Source organism: Miniopterus schreibersii (genome assembly GCF_964146895.1).
Source record: "Miniopterus schreibersii genome assembly, chromosome: 12".
Classification (NCBI taxonomy): domain Eukaryota; kingdom Metazoa; phylum Chordata; class Mammalia; order Chiroptera; family Miniopteridae; genus Miniopterus; species Miniopterus schreibersii.
In genome coordinates this window covers 68841271-68853432 of record NC_138112.1, presented here as the reverse complement: position 1 = coordinate 68853432, position 12162 = coordinate 68841271, and the positions used below count along the sequence as shown (strand labels likewise).

General features: G+C 55.9%; 1 protein-coding gene across 2 annotated transcripts; it reads left to right on the top strand.

Annotated features, from left to right (window-relative positions):
• The first annotated feature begins 37 nt into the window (after positions 1-37).
• PYGM (glycogen phosphorylase, muscle associated) lies at positions 38-11747 on the top strand. 2 transcript variants are annotated; one of them, XM_081153413.1, is made up of 20 exons: positions 38-725; positions 1762-1863; positions 1971-2049; positions 2132-2235; positions 2621-2752; positions 4181-4292; positions 4377-4459; positions 4811-4954; positions 5209-5301; positions 5519-5665; positions 5797-5960; positions 6453-6567; positions 7103-7204; positions 7537-7684; positions 7977-8035; positions 8163-8304; positions 8953-9160; positions 10845-10979; positions 11146-11212; positions 11326-11747. In XM_081153413.1, the coding sequence occupies exons 1-20, from the start codon at positions 483-485 to the stop codon at positions 11473-11475; spliced, it is 2529 nt and encodes an 842-aa protein (XP_081009539.1). In that variant the 5' UTR covers positions 38-482; the 3' UTR covers positions 11476-11747. The 2 variants fall into 2 exon arrangements, with proteins under 2 accessions (XP_081009539.1, XP_081009540.1); XM_081153414.1 differs by lacking the exon at positions 38-725 and adding an exon at positions 1102-1402.
• The last annotated feature ends 415 nt before the right edge of the window (positions 11748-12162 follow it).

Genomic DNA, 12162 nt, shown 5'->3' with positions numbered 1-12162 from the left:
CCTTAGACTCCTCATTGAGAGCCCACAACCCAGCCCCACCCTTCATCTATAACCTCTTAAGCCAAAGACAGCCCATCAGCTCCAGGCAAGCCTCGGCCTCTCAAGCCAGCACTCTGCCTGCTGCATCTTGTTTCTGACCCTGCAGAAGACAGAAGACAGAGACCCCAGTGTGCGAGGCCCGGAGGAAGTGGGTCAGCACAGGGCTGTGAATGAGCCAGGCTGGGCCTGGCGTGGCCTAGCCCGTGTGGAGCTGGGCCCTGTTCTCCCTGCCCAGCTTTCTTCTTCCCTCACCCCCAAAATAGCTCCTCCGGCAGACTGTCAGGCCAAGACCCTCCCATGGGGGGGGAGGGGGGAGGCGGGGCATGCTGCCCAGAGTCTGGCTTTAAATCACCCGGCGCCTGAGGATTTCCACTCCCTGGCTGGAGGCACCACAGAGGCCACCCGTCCACCCATCGACCCGTCAGGCCCACCCTCCTGCAGCCATGTCCCGGCCCCTGACAGACCAGGAGAAGAGAAAGCAAATCAGTGTGCGTGGCCTGGCCGGCGTGGAGAATGTGACCGACCTGAAGAAGAACTTCAACCGGCACCTGCATTTCACACTCGTGAAGGACCGCAATGTGGCCACCCCTCGAGACTACTACTTCGCGCTGGCCCACACTGTGCGCGACCACCTCGTGGGCCGCTGGATCCGCACGCAGCAGCACTACTATGAGAAGGACCCCAAGGTGCCGCTTGGGGCACCCCGGGCAGGGGAATGGGCAGGGGAATGGGCTGGGACATCTTGACCAAGTGAGCCCCTTCCTGGGGTCAGTTTTCTGCAGCAAAGTTTCTTGAGGTTGGAGAATCCAGGGGTCCTACGGTGCAATAGGTGCTGGGGCAACCCAGGGGGAGAAACCTGAGGTGGGAGCAGGTCAGGGGGCTCAAGTCAGGTGGGCTGGTTGCAAAGGCTCAGTGGGCACTCAGAGAGTGGGGGGACTACTGGGTGTGGGGAACAGGAAGACCCCAGAGGCCTGGGTTGGACCTAAACTGCAAGAACGAGTCGTTGAACGTGTGTGTGGTGTGCCTGGGTAGCAGGTGGTGCGCAGCTGGAGTAGTTGGGGCAGTGGGATCAAGTGTCTTTTGGGGTCGGTGGTAAATGTCAGCAACCTGACGCTCCTGGGCAGGGGTGGGGGAGGGGCAGATGGTGGGGCAGAGAGGGGACCCAGGAAACCTGAAGACTAGGAACCACGAACATCCTGGATCCTGGTGCTTCTCGGTCCCCTTCTTGAGGCTGAGCTTGAGGGCCAAGTGGAGCTGAGCACTGCAGGGACCGGAGGGGACTGACTATCCATGAGTCATTGCATGACCTTGAGCCAATGACTTTCTCTGGGCCTGGCTTTCTCCATTCAGGGAGCACTTGGAGGTATTTCTCTATGTCCTGACTCCCAGCTGGGCTGTTGGGAGGCATGTGGGATGGAATGGGTTCCCACCTCTCCCAGGCACCTCAATACCTGAGGCAGATATGGCCAGCCCTATTTTCTAGATGAGGAAACAGGCTTGGAGAAGAAAAGTGATTTGTCCAAAGTCAGGAAATGCTGGGATCAGAATTTTACCTGCTGTGTCCCAGTGCCTGAAATGGGAAGAGAGAAAATGGGAGAGAGGGCTAGGCCATGCTGGGCCCAAGGAGGGGGTGAGAGGGTGAGAGGTGCAGGCCCCCTGGGCCTACCTGAGTACCGGTTGGCAGCCCTGACCCCTCCCCCTGTGCATCTGTGTCTTGGGCAGAGAATCTACTACCTGTCCCTGGAGTTCTACATGGGCCGGACGCTGCAAAACACGATGGTGAACCTGGCCTTGGAGAACGCCTGTGATGAGGCTGTTTATCAGGTCTGGGAAGGTTGGGGTGGGACAAGCCTAGGGTTTGGAGATTCTTTGCTGGCCCTTGGCCCTGACTGCTGCCCCACCCCCCACCCCCACACCCCACCCCCGCCTAGCTGGGACTGGACATGGAGGAGCTGGAGGAAATCGAGGAAGACGCAGGGCTGGGCAACGGGGGCTTGGGCCGGCTGGCAGGTAAGTGGAGGGTAGCAGGGGGCAGGTGGGCAGAGTTCTTTTGTGCTGAGTCCCTGACACTCACCTCCCTGCACACCCCTAGCCTGCTTTCTGGACTCTATGGCAACACTAGGCCTGGCTGCCTATGGTTACGGGATCCGCTATGAGTTTGGGATTTTTAACCAGAAGATCTGCGGGGGCTGGCAGGTGAGCAGCCTTTGGCCCTGGCTGTGGGGTCCAAGTTGTGATGGAAGGGACCCCCATTTAGTCATCCATCCCTGGATAGACCAAAACTAAGCCCAGTCTTGATGGAGAGCACCCTGGCCCCTTTCCCATGACTCCAAAGCCAGCTGGTCACTCCTGAAGCAGGTGGTTCACACCTGCAGCACCTCTTGAATTCACACACATACCATGTCCCATCAGACATCCCCAGGCCAGGGCCCACCCCAGAGCCCTTAATTTACACCCTGTATAGGCCACACAAGAGCCACTGCTCCTGCCCCCTTCCCCACAGCCCACGGTGGTGTGAGTGGTGGTGTGAGTCTGGTTCTGACGCTGCCTTCGTTTCTCCCCTAATCTGCCTGGGGCTCAGATGGAGGAGGCTGATGACTGGCTTCGCTACGGCAACCCCTGGGAGAAGGCCCGCCCTGAGTTCACGCTGCCTGTGCACTTCTACGGCCGAGTGGAACACACCAGCCAGGGGGTCAAGTGGGTGGACACACAGGTGAAGACAAAGCCAGGGAATGGGGGAGGACTCAACAGGGAGGTACGGGGAAAGAGCCTGGAGGTTTTACAGTGGAGGACACCAAGGCTCAGAGAGGTGAAGTGACTTAGCTGAGGCCACACAGCTGAAGCCAGGAGAGGCTGGAGAAAGTAGGGTCACAAGGGAGCCAGGCCAAGTGCAGAGCCGGGGAGGAGAGAGGCTGCCCTGTTCCATCAATGTCCCTCCCCTGACCGCTCCTTTTCACCCCACTAGACCCATCAAAGAATAACCATAGTAACTTGACTCCCCCCACATCTGAACTGGGGGCTTGACAGGAAGCAAAGCAACCAGCCAGAAAGGGGGAGAGGGGAGAAAATGAAAGCCTTGAGAGGGGGACTGACTTGTTCAAGGCCACATAGCAGGTTAGAGGAGCCCTAAAGCCAAGCCAGGTGTCTGAATTCCAGCTCAGCCAGTCCTCTTGCTGTGGCTACAGGCCATCAGCCTCCAGATGACTGCACAGAGACCTCTAGGCTTTCAGAATTGGGCATTTGTTCTGTCATCCCCACTAAGGTCCAGCAGGGACTTGGGCTGCACCTGGCTGTCTGCTCTTGGGCCTGTTCCTTCCTTCTCCAAGCTACAGCTTCCACTTGGCTCCAATCGGGCTACTTAGTATTGGGGAGGGAGGTGTGGATGTGCCCCCAACCCCATGGTAGTAGGCAGTTATTGGTAGCAATCATTGATGGTTTTCTTTTCTTTCTTTTTTTGGTTACCTGTGGACATTTTTATTATTTGAGAGAGAGAGAGAGAGAGAGGAGAAACATCAACATGAGAAACATCAATTGATTTCCTCCTACATGTGCCCTGACTGGGAATAGAACCCTGGGATCTTTCTGTGTATGGAATGATGCTTCTACCGACTGAGCCACAGTGGCCAGGGCCAATCATTGATATTTGCTAATTGTGGGAAGTGGGGCCAGCATTAGTCACTGCTAACTAGCCCTGTGGTCAACCAGGCATAAGACCCTTGGATGGACTTGGCCTCTTTGACTCTTGCAGCCAGGCCCCAGGATCCCCCAGCCCTTTCACGAGTCCAGAGTGTCTTCAAGGTTGTGCTCAGGCCAGGTGGGCCAGCTCATCCCCATCACTGCAGAGCAGCCACCAACAGAGCCCCACCTTGAAGCTGGGCTCCCCACTGCCTCCTCCCATCGTCCTTACCACACCCGGCAAGGCGGGGCTGGGGATATAGGAGACATTGGGGGTGTCCTCTCTTTCTGGATGAGGACCAGAGAGGTTGAGGGGTTTACTGGAGGTTACCTGGAGCTGGGACTAGACCCTCAGGTTGGGAGTCAGCAGAGTGCAGGAACAAAGCCTGGAGTTCCAGCTCTCAGGGCCTCACAAGGGAGACACAGCAGATGCCCAGCTCCTGATACCAACTGGGTGCCCCTGCAGGTGGTGTTGGCCATGCCATATGACACACCTGTGCCTGGCTACCGCAACAACGTCGTTAACACCATGCGCCTGTGGTCTGCCAAGGCCCCCAATGACTTCAACCTCAAGGACTGTGAGTTCAGCCGCCAGTAGTAAGCAGCCCCGCCCCAACCAGGCTTGGCCGAAGCCTGACCCTGTGCCCACTTCTGTCCTCCAGTCAACATTGGTGGCTACATCCAGGCTGTTCTGGACCGCAACCTGGCTGAGAATATCTCTCGTGTCCTGTACCCCAATGACAACGTATGTCTCCCCCTGGGCTGGGGGCAGGAGGCCTGTGTGCAGGGGAGAAGGCAGGAGGGGAGCGCCATCTTCTGGCGCACTAGTCACGTCCAGGACATATTGCTGGTCCCTGTGTGCCCTCTTTGTCCCCCCAGTTAAGTGGAAGTATGCCTGAGTCCTGGGGCAGCAGGTTAGGGTGGGCACTGTCCCCATTACTATTTCTTGGTGGGGGAAAGACCCCTGGGCCCTTGAGATGGGGGCAGTTCAGGACTCAGAGTCTTGGTGTCTGGGGAGTCTCTCCTGGCCACATCCACAGTCGTGTTAGGCGGTGCCCTTACATCTTGCCTCTGCTCTGCCTTACACTGTCCCCAGTTCTTTGAGGGGAAGGAGCTGCGGCTGAAGCAGGAGTACTTCGTAGTGGCTGCTACGCTCCAGGACATCATCCGCCGCTTCAAGTCCTCCAAGTTCGGCTGTCGCGACCCTGTTCGCACAAGCTTTGATGCCTTCCCGGATAAGGTACCAGGCCGCAGAGAGGGTGCCCTCTGCACGTGCTGTGATGTGTGCCACGCTCTCTCCTCCAGCCTCAGCCTGCCCGCCCATTTTATAGATGAGGAAATGGAGGCTGGGGGCTGGGGGCATGTGTGAGGGTCCTGGATCCTCAATCAACAGGCACAGAAGTTGGGATCCTGCTGCTGCTGCCCCAGAGTTGCTCCAAGGGGCAAAGGTTTGAAGCCCAGACTAACTCCCTACCTGCCCCCCACTCCTGACAGGTAGCCATCCAGCTCAATGACACCCACCCGTCCCTGGCCATCCCCGAGCTGATGAGGATTCTGGTGGACCTGGAGCGGCTGGACTGGGACAAGGTGGGCTCCAGGACCCTTCCGCCCCTGTCTGACCCTCCCTGCCTCACGGTTCCCTTCCCAGCTTGGGGAGTGGAAAGATGTGAGTGGATGCCCTCTAAACAGATGGCAGTGTGAGGCCCAGAGGGGGCGTGTGCTAGAACCTGGTACTGCAGTGGCAGTATGTCCGGAGAGGCATAGGGCTTTGGCCTGGGATCTGGATCCTTCGTTCCTCTCCCAGGCATGGGACGTGACGGTGAGGACCTGTGCCTACACCAACCACACGGTGCTGCCCGAGGCCCTGGAGCGCTGGCCTGTGCACCTCCTGGAGACCCTGCTGCCGCGGCATCTCCAGATCATCTATGAGATCAACCAGCGCTTCCTAAATGTGAGCGGAGGCGGTGTGGGCAGCATGGGGCCTGGGGCTCCAGTGGGGCGGGCCCTTGGCAGATTCTGAGGGTACAGGGCTGGGCGCTGGGTCCCGGCATCCCCTCCTAGCTCTGGGTTCTCCTAGCACAGCGGGTGGCAGCCGCGTTCCCAGGGGATGTGGACCGGCTGCGGCGCATGTCGCTTGTGGAGGAGGGCGCGGTGAAGCGCATCAACATGGCCCACCTGTGCATCACCGGGTCTCATGCGGTCAACGGCGTGGCCCGCATCCACTCCGAGATCCTCAAGAAAACCATGTGAGACCCCACCCTCCACGGGGCCCGCCCACTTATAGGCCTCTGTCACTTATAGGCCCCCCCTGACTGCCCGGCACAGCTGGCCCTTCCACAGGAGGCATCGCTCTAGGAAGCACCACAGCCCTGAGTCGGGTCCAGTCCTGTCCCCAGATGGCCCCCAGGCCTCTTTCATCAAGAAACGAGGCTAGCCTGGCCCGCGCGGTGTGGCTCAGCGGTTGAGCATCGACCTAGGATCCAGGAGATGGCAGTTCGATTCCCAGTCAGGGCACATGCCCCTGTTTCAGGCTCTATCCCCAGTCGGGGGCGTGCAGGAGGCAGACAATCAATGATTCCTTCTCATCATTGATGTTTCTATCTCTCTCCCTCTCCCTTCTTCTCTGGAATCAATAAAGATACATTAATAAAAAAAGAAACCAGGATAGGGATACGGACCCCAGAAGGTGGCCTTCATCCCACAGGGGTGAGTGGTCACCCCCCAACTCCATTCTGCAGCTTTAAGGACTTCTTCGAGCTGGAGCCCCATAAGTTCCAGAACAAGACCAACGGCATCACCCCTCGGCGCTGGCTGGTCATGTGTAACCCTGGGCTGGCAGAGGTCATTGCTGAGGTGAGAGGTCACTGAATGGCCAGTAGGAGTCCACATGGGTTACTGCAGGACTCAGCTGGGTATGGTCATGTAGGTGGTCGGCTGCAGGGTGCCCAGTGGAGGGCCAAAATCCTTGTTGCATTTTGTTCCCAAGACATGCACGTGCTGGGATGAGGGGAACCACTTTCCTGCTTGCATGAGGATATACTATGGGTTAGAGGAGACCCCGGCTATGAAAATCAACCCAGGGGAGTTTACAATCTAATGGAGGGGTCATCAAGAGGTCACATCTGAAGTGAGGCTGGGAGGGGACAGAGATTGGGAGCAGGAACGTGGAGTCAGTGCCTGTATGAGGAAAAGGCAGGAGGAAGGCCTGCTGGGGTCAGCTCAAGGTCGGGAGGGGAGGAAGATGGACGTTTAAGATCACACCCCAGCTGGGAAGCTGGAGAGGGAGGAGCTGTCTGCTGTGGATGGGGCTTGCCTGACCTGGAAAGAGACCGCTCTGTGAGGAAGGCCAGAGGAGGGGAAGGGGCCTGACAGAGCCACCTCCCCACAGCGCATCGGGGAAGATTACATCTCGGATCTGGACCAGCTGCGCAAACTGCTCTCCTATGTGGACGACGAAGCCTTTATCCGGGATGTGGCCAAAGTGAAGCAGGTGAGGAGCATCACAACCTGGGACCCCTGTGCCCGGCCTGGAGTGGAGCCTGCTGGAGGGCTAGACGTCAGGGTCGGGAGCGGCCAATAGAGCTCCTCTCTCCTGCAGCCTCAGGCCACTGGTAGAAGCTGCATGGAGTCCATGGTGGGAAAGCATCATTGGGCCTCACTGGAAGACCGCTGACATTGATTAGCAATGTCTGCCCTGGTGTAGGAGTGGATGCAGGTGGCACGGGAGCCCCCTATCCTCTACCTTCCTGGAAGGAAATGAGACTGTAGGATCTCCCGAGGCTGAGGCCTGTTGGTGAGCTCTCCCCCCTCCCCTGCCTTCAGGAAAACAAGCTGAAGTTCTCTGTGTATCTAGAGAATGAATACAAAGTCCGTATCAACCCCAACTCACTCTTCGACGTCCAGGTGAAGCGGATTCATGAATACAAGCGCCAGCTCCTCAACTGCCTCCATATAATCACCCTGTACAACCGTGAGTCCCAGTGGCCCACCCTTGTCTCCTGGTTCTCCCCTCCGTGTGCCTCCCAACACACTGCACGCTTCCTAGTCAACATCTCCTTTGGCCTTGGGACAACTCTTGGGACATGGAATTATCCCCATTTTAAAGATGGGCAAACTGAGGCTCAGAGAGGGGGAAGGGACAGATCTGAGGTCACATAGCAAGTGATTGCCAAGTCAGCCTACTGTCTCCCAGCCTGGGCCGTGGCTGGATGCGTACCATCAGGAGCTATGACCCAGAGGGAAACCCCTCTCTTTCTCTACAGGCATCAAGAAGGAGCCCAATAAGTTTGTTGTGCCTCGAACTGTGATGATTGGAGGGAAGGTGAGAAACTGGGCCACAGACCATGGCTCTGGTCTTTTGATACCTTGGTTGAGGTCAGTCTTGGCTGGGCTGCAGGATGGAATAGAGAGTTGGGCCATGGAGCTGACTCCAGACTGTGTCCCCACAGGCTGCCCCTGGGTACCACATGGCCAAGATGATCATCAGACTCATCACGGCCATTGGAGAAGTAGTCAACCATGACCCAGTGGTGGGAGACCGACTCCGTGTGATCTTCCTGGAGAACTACCGTGTCTCACTGGCGGAGAAAGGTGGGGCGCGGCCAGTGGGGATCCCAGGGAGGCTCTGATTAGTTCGGTGCCTGGAAGAGGTATTAGTCACCTCTTCCTGAGGTACTTGCACTTTTTTTTTTTTTTTACAATTAAAAAAAAATTTGTTGATTGATTTGAGAGAGAGAGAAAAACATCGATTTGCTTTTCCACTGATTCATGCATTCACTGGTTGGTTCTTGCGCGTGCCCTGTCTGGGGATCGACCCCCAATTTTGGTGTATCCAAACGATGCTCTAACTAACTGAGCCACCCGGCCAGGGCCAGCATTCACACTTTAAAGAAGAATCTGGAGAGGGCATTAATTAAACCATGAGGATGTCCCCTAATGGTGGAGTTTCTGGCAGGCTGGGTGAAATTGTAGGGGAGATGTGTATTTGTCACCTTGTTGGTGTTTGTCAAATCACACAATGGTGCAGGGGTGGGGGAATCCAGGTTAGACCCCAGATGTTCAAGAATCATCAAGAGGCTGGGGGGTGAGAGGGTGACTCAGTTGTTGAAGACTGGAGGGTTGGGGTGGTGGGAGGGGCTCTGAATCTGGCTATGCCTAGGGCCAGCATCACTACAGAGTCCCCCAGCTGGGTGGGACTCTTCCCAGAGCTGACCCTGTCCCCCTGCTGCTGCCCCACAGTGATCCCAGCTGCTGACCTCTCTGAGCAGATCTCCACTGCGGGCACTGAGGCCTCGGGCACTGGCAACATGAAGTTCATGCTCAATGGGGCTCTGACCATTGGCACTATGGATGGGGCCAATGTGGAGATGGCAGAAGAGGCAGGAGAGGAGAACTTCTTTATCTTCGGCATGCGGGTAGAGGACGTGGAAAAGCTTGACCAGAGAGGGTACGGGGGTCAAGGGCTCCTAAGTTATCTGTCTGTGGGCAGGAGGCTGCTGGAGGGTAGGGCTGGGAGCAAGAGGCGTGCCCGGAAAGGCTGGTGCAGGCTGCATGAGATCTTAGTTACGCCATCAGAATTCTGGAAAACTTTGGAGGTAACTTACCAAAAAAAAAAGAGTATATCAATCCTAAGAAATAATATTATTTCTGGAATTGAAAGCAAACAATTTTAGCTCCCTGGCAACCATGGCAAAAAGAGAAATAAGAATATAGCAGTTAACTGTACTTGTGGCCAGAAACACAGTTCTTTAGAGGAGACATTTCCCTGGCATTATGTTTTTAAATTTTTATTTTTAAATATGATTTTTTATCATAAAAGTAACAATGCTCATTAATTGGAAAAATACAAAACTACAAAAAATAAAATAACTGTCATCCATAATCTCATCACCCAGATTTAAAGTCACAGTTCTCTTTTTCTATGTATATTTATATATGTGTGTATGTATGTGTAGTTTTTTAAAGTTGGGAATAACGTATATATAATTTTGAATCCTGATATTTTATTTAACATTAGAGAGGCATTTTTCATATCATTAAATAGTTTTCAAAAATATTGTAAATGATTGTGTAGTGTTCCATCGTATGGACTTGCCATAACTTATTTAACCACTTCATATGGTTGGACATTAAAGTTGATTTCCCCTGTTGGTATAAATATCACTGTAATGACCAACCTTTTACATCTCTGTCCGCATCTCTGATTATTTCCTTAAGATAATTATTAGAAGTAGATATTCCAGAGTCAAAAAGTATGAGCTCTTAAAGTTCTTATTATGTATTGCCAAATTGTTTTCCAGAAAGTTGGTACCAGTCTACACCCCCACCAATAGCTTACGAGGGCTGGCATTAAATAGTGAAAGGAATTTCTCCTGTGAAACCTGGTTAGGAAGTTCAGAGTTGGACGGGAGAGAGATGTGAAATATTTCCAGCAAGGTCTGATATGTTCAGAACTAGGCTCCAGAAGGACAGTTTTGGCTGCAGGATGGAGACTGGGCTACAGGGGCAAAGTGCAGGTGGGGGACCAGTGTGGGGACTCACACCTTAATGCCAGGAGAGTCACTTGCAGCAAACCAGTGCTAGGGATAGGGGATAGGGACATTGTTGAGGAGGTGGAAGAGGGGAGGGAAGGGGAGAGATGAGACTGGCCTTGGGGACCGTTTTGAATCCTAGTGGCTGAGAGCTGTATTGTGCTGCCTCAGAAAATAAAGCACTGGAGGAAAGCCGGGGCCGGGTACAACAACAAGCTCGGGTGGACAGTCTGAGTTTAAGGACACTCCTTAGGGTACACCCGTTGGCTCCTCCTGGAGCCTGAACGTGAGGCTAGGGTTGGACTGGGATAGTGCAGGAAAAAGACATTCAGGGAGGAAATACACTGGTTAGGAGATGGTGGTGGTGTGTGGGCTCTGACACTTCTTTCTGCCCTCTCCAGACCTCGGTTTCCTCATCCCCATAAAAGGGGATGGAAAGCTGAGCCCTGAAGGGAGAGGGCCTCCAGGGAAGGGCCTCCAGGGGCAGCTGCAGGGGCGGCAGAAGCAGGCTGACCCTGGACCCTAGGACTTCCGGGATTTTCTCTGGAGTAAGAGCCAGGACCCCCTTTCCTGGGTGCTGACCCCAGCTCTGCCCTGCAGGTACAATGCCCAGGAGTACTATGACCGAATTCCTGAGCTTCGGCAGGTCATCGAGCAGCTGAGCAGTGGCTTCTTCTCCCCCAAACAGCCCGACCTGTTCAAGGACATCGTCAACATGCTCATGCACCATGACCGGTGAGCCAGTCACCCAAGGAATCTTGCAGGTGGGGCTGCTGGGCTGAACAGGGCTTGGAGTGTTAGGAGGCTAGGCAGGGCTCGTGGGCAGAGCTCCAGTCCACCAGGACAGGATGGGCTGGTCCCTTGACCTCATGGAGCTTTCTGCCTGTCTATTCCCCTCCAGGTTTAAAGTCTTTGCAGATTATGAAGACTATATTAAATGCCAGGAGAAAGTCAGTGCCCTGTACAAGGTAAGAGGTCCTGGGCCAGGGGGCTGGCAGGGCTTTGGTGGCCCTGGCTGGGATGAGGTGGAAGGTGGGGACCCCACCAACAGAGTGAGCCAGAGATCCCTTTTGGCCTGCAGAACCCGAGAGAGTGGACGCGGATGGTGATCCGGAACATAGCCACCTCCGGCAAGTTCTCCAGTGACCGCACCATTGCCCAGTACGCCCGGGAGATCTGGGGTGTAGAGCCTTCCCGCCAGCCCCTGCCGTCCCCTGATGATCTGATCTGAGCCTCCAGACCAGACCCCACACCTGCCCCCGAGTCTGTTTGCAATCCCTTGGGCCAGCCCAGCTCCTGATCCAGAGGCTGGGGTACTGGACTTAGATCTCTAAGCCTCTGCCTGAAACCCTCATTTACTCCCAGCCTTGAGTTCACATCGTCCAGTGTGACTGAGGACACTGCTCCCATCGAGTCTTCGGGCTTCCTGCCCCCTCCTATTTATGGGTCTGACCAACTGCACCCGCCCTTCAATAAATTGATTCTCCTTGGGAGCCTCCTTAACTCCTCTCTCTGCTGGGAAATATTTTTAGTTCTGGGTGGGCACAACGGCAGCTGCGCAGTCACCCTGGCTTACCCCCACCGCCGCAGGTGCGTCCCCTCGAAAGGGGGGCGGCCCGCGGAGGCAGGGCCCGGGGCTCTCCAGCCCCCTTCCCGACGTCACCCTCCACGCCTCTCTTCCCAGAACCGTGTCCATACTAGGTCAGAGGCCTGCCAGGCTGGCCGGGGGCGGGGCATCCGCCTGGGTGGGGTCCACGGGGGCTGGGACTTGGGACTTGGGCTGAGGCTTGGGGACTGCAGAACACCCACGGCGCGGGGAGCGAGACCGGGGAGGGGGCGGGGCCTGGGCGAGGTCGGCGCCTTCACTCCGCCCTCAGCCCCGCCCCACTGCGGCGTTTTAAGGGTCTCTAAGCCCCGG

Bases quoted from the DNA above. Each gene is read 5' to 3' on its own strand.
- PYGM (XM_081153413.1), top strand. From the start codon at position 483: ATGTCCCGGCCCCTGACAGACCAGGAGAAGAGAAAGCAAATCAGTGTG. The intron at 4,955-5,208 runs GTACCAGGCCGC...CACTCCTGACAG, and splicing joins TTGATGCCTTCCCGGATAAG to GTAGCCATCCAGCTCAATGA. The intron at 7,685-7,976 runs GTGAGTCCCAGT...CTTTCTCTACAG, and splicing joins TATAATCACCCTGTACAACC to GCATCAAGAAGGAGCCCAAT.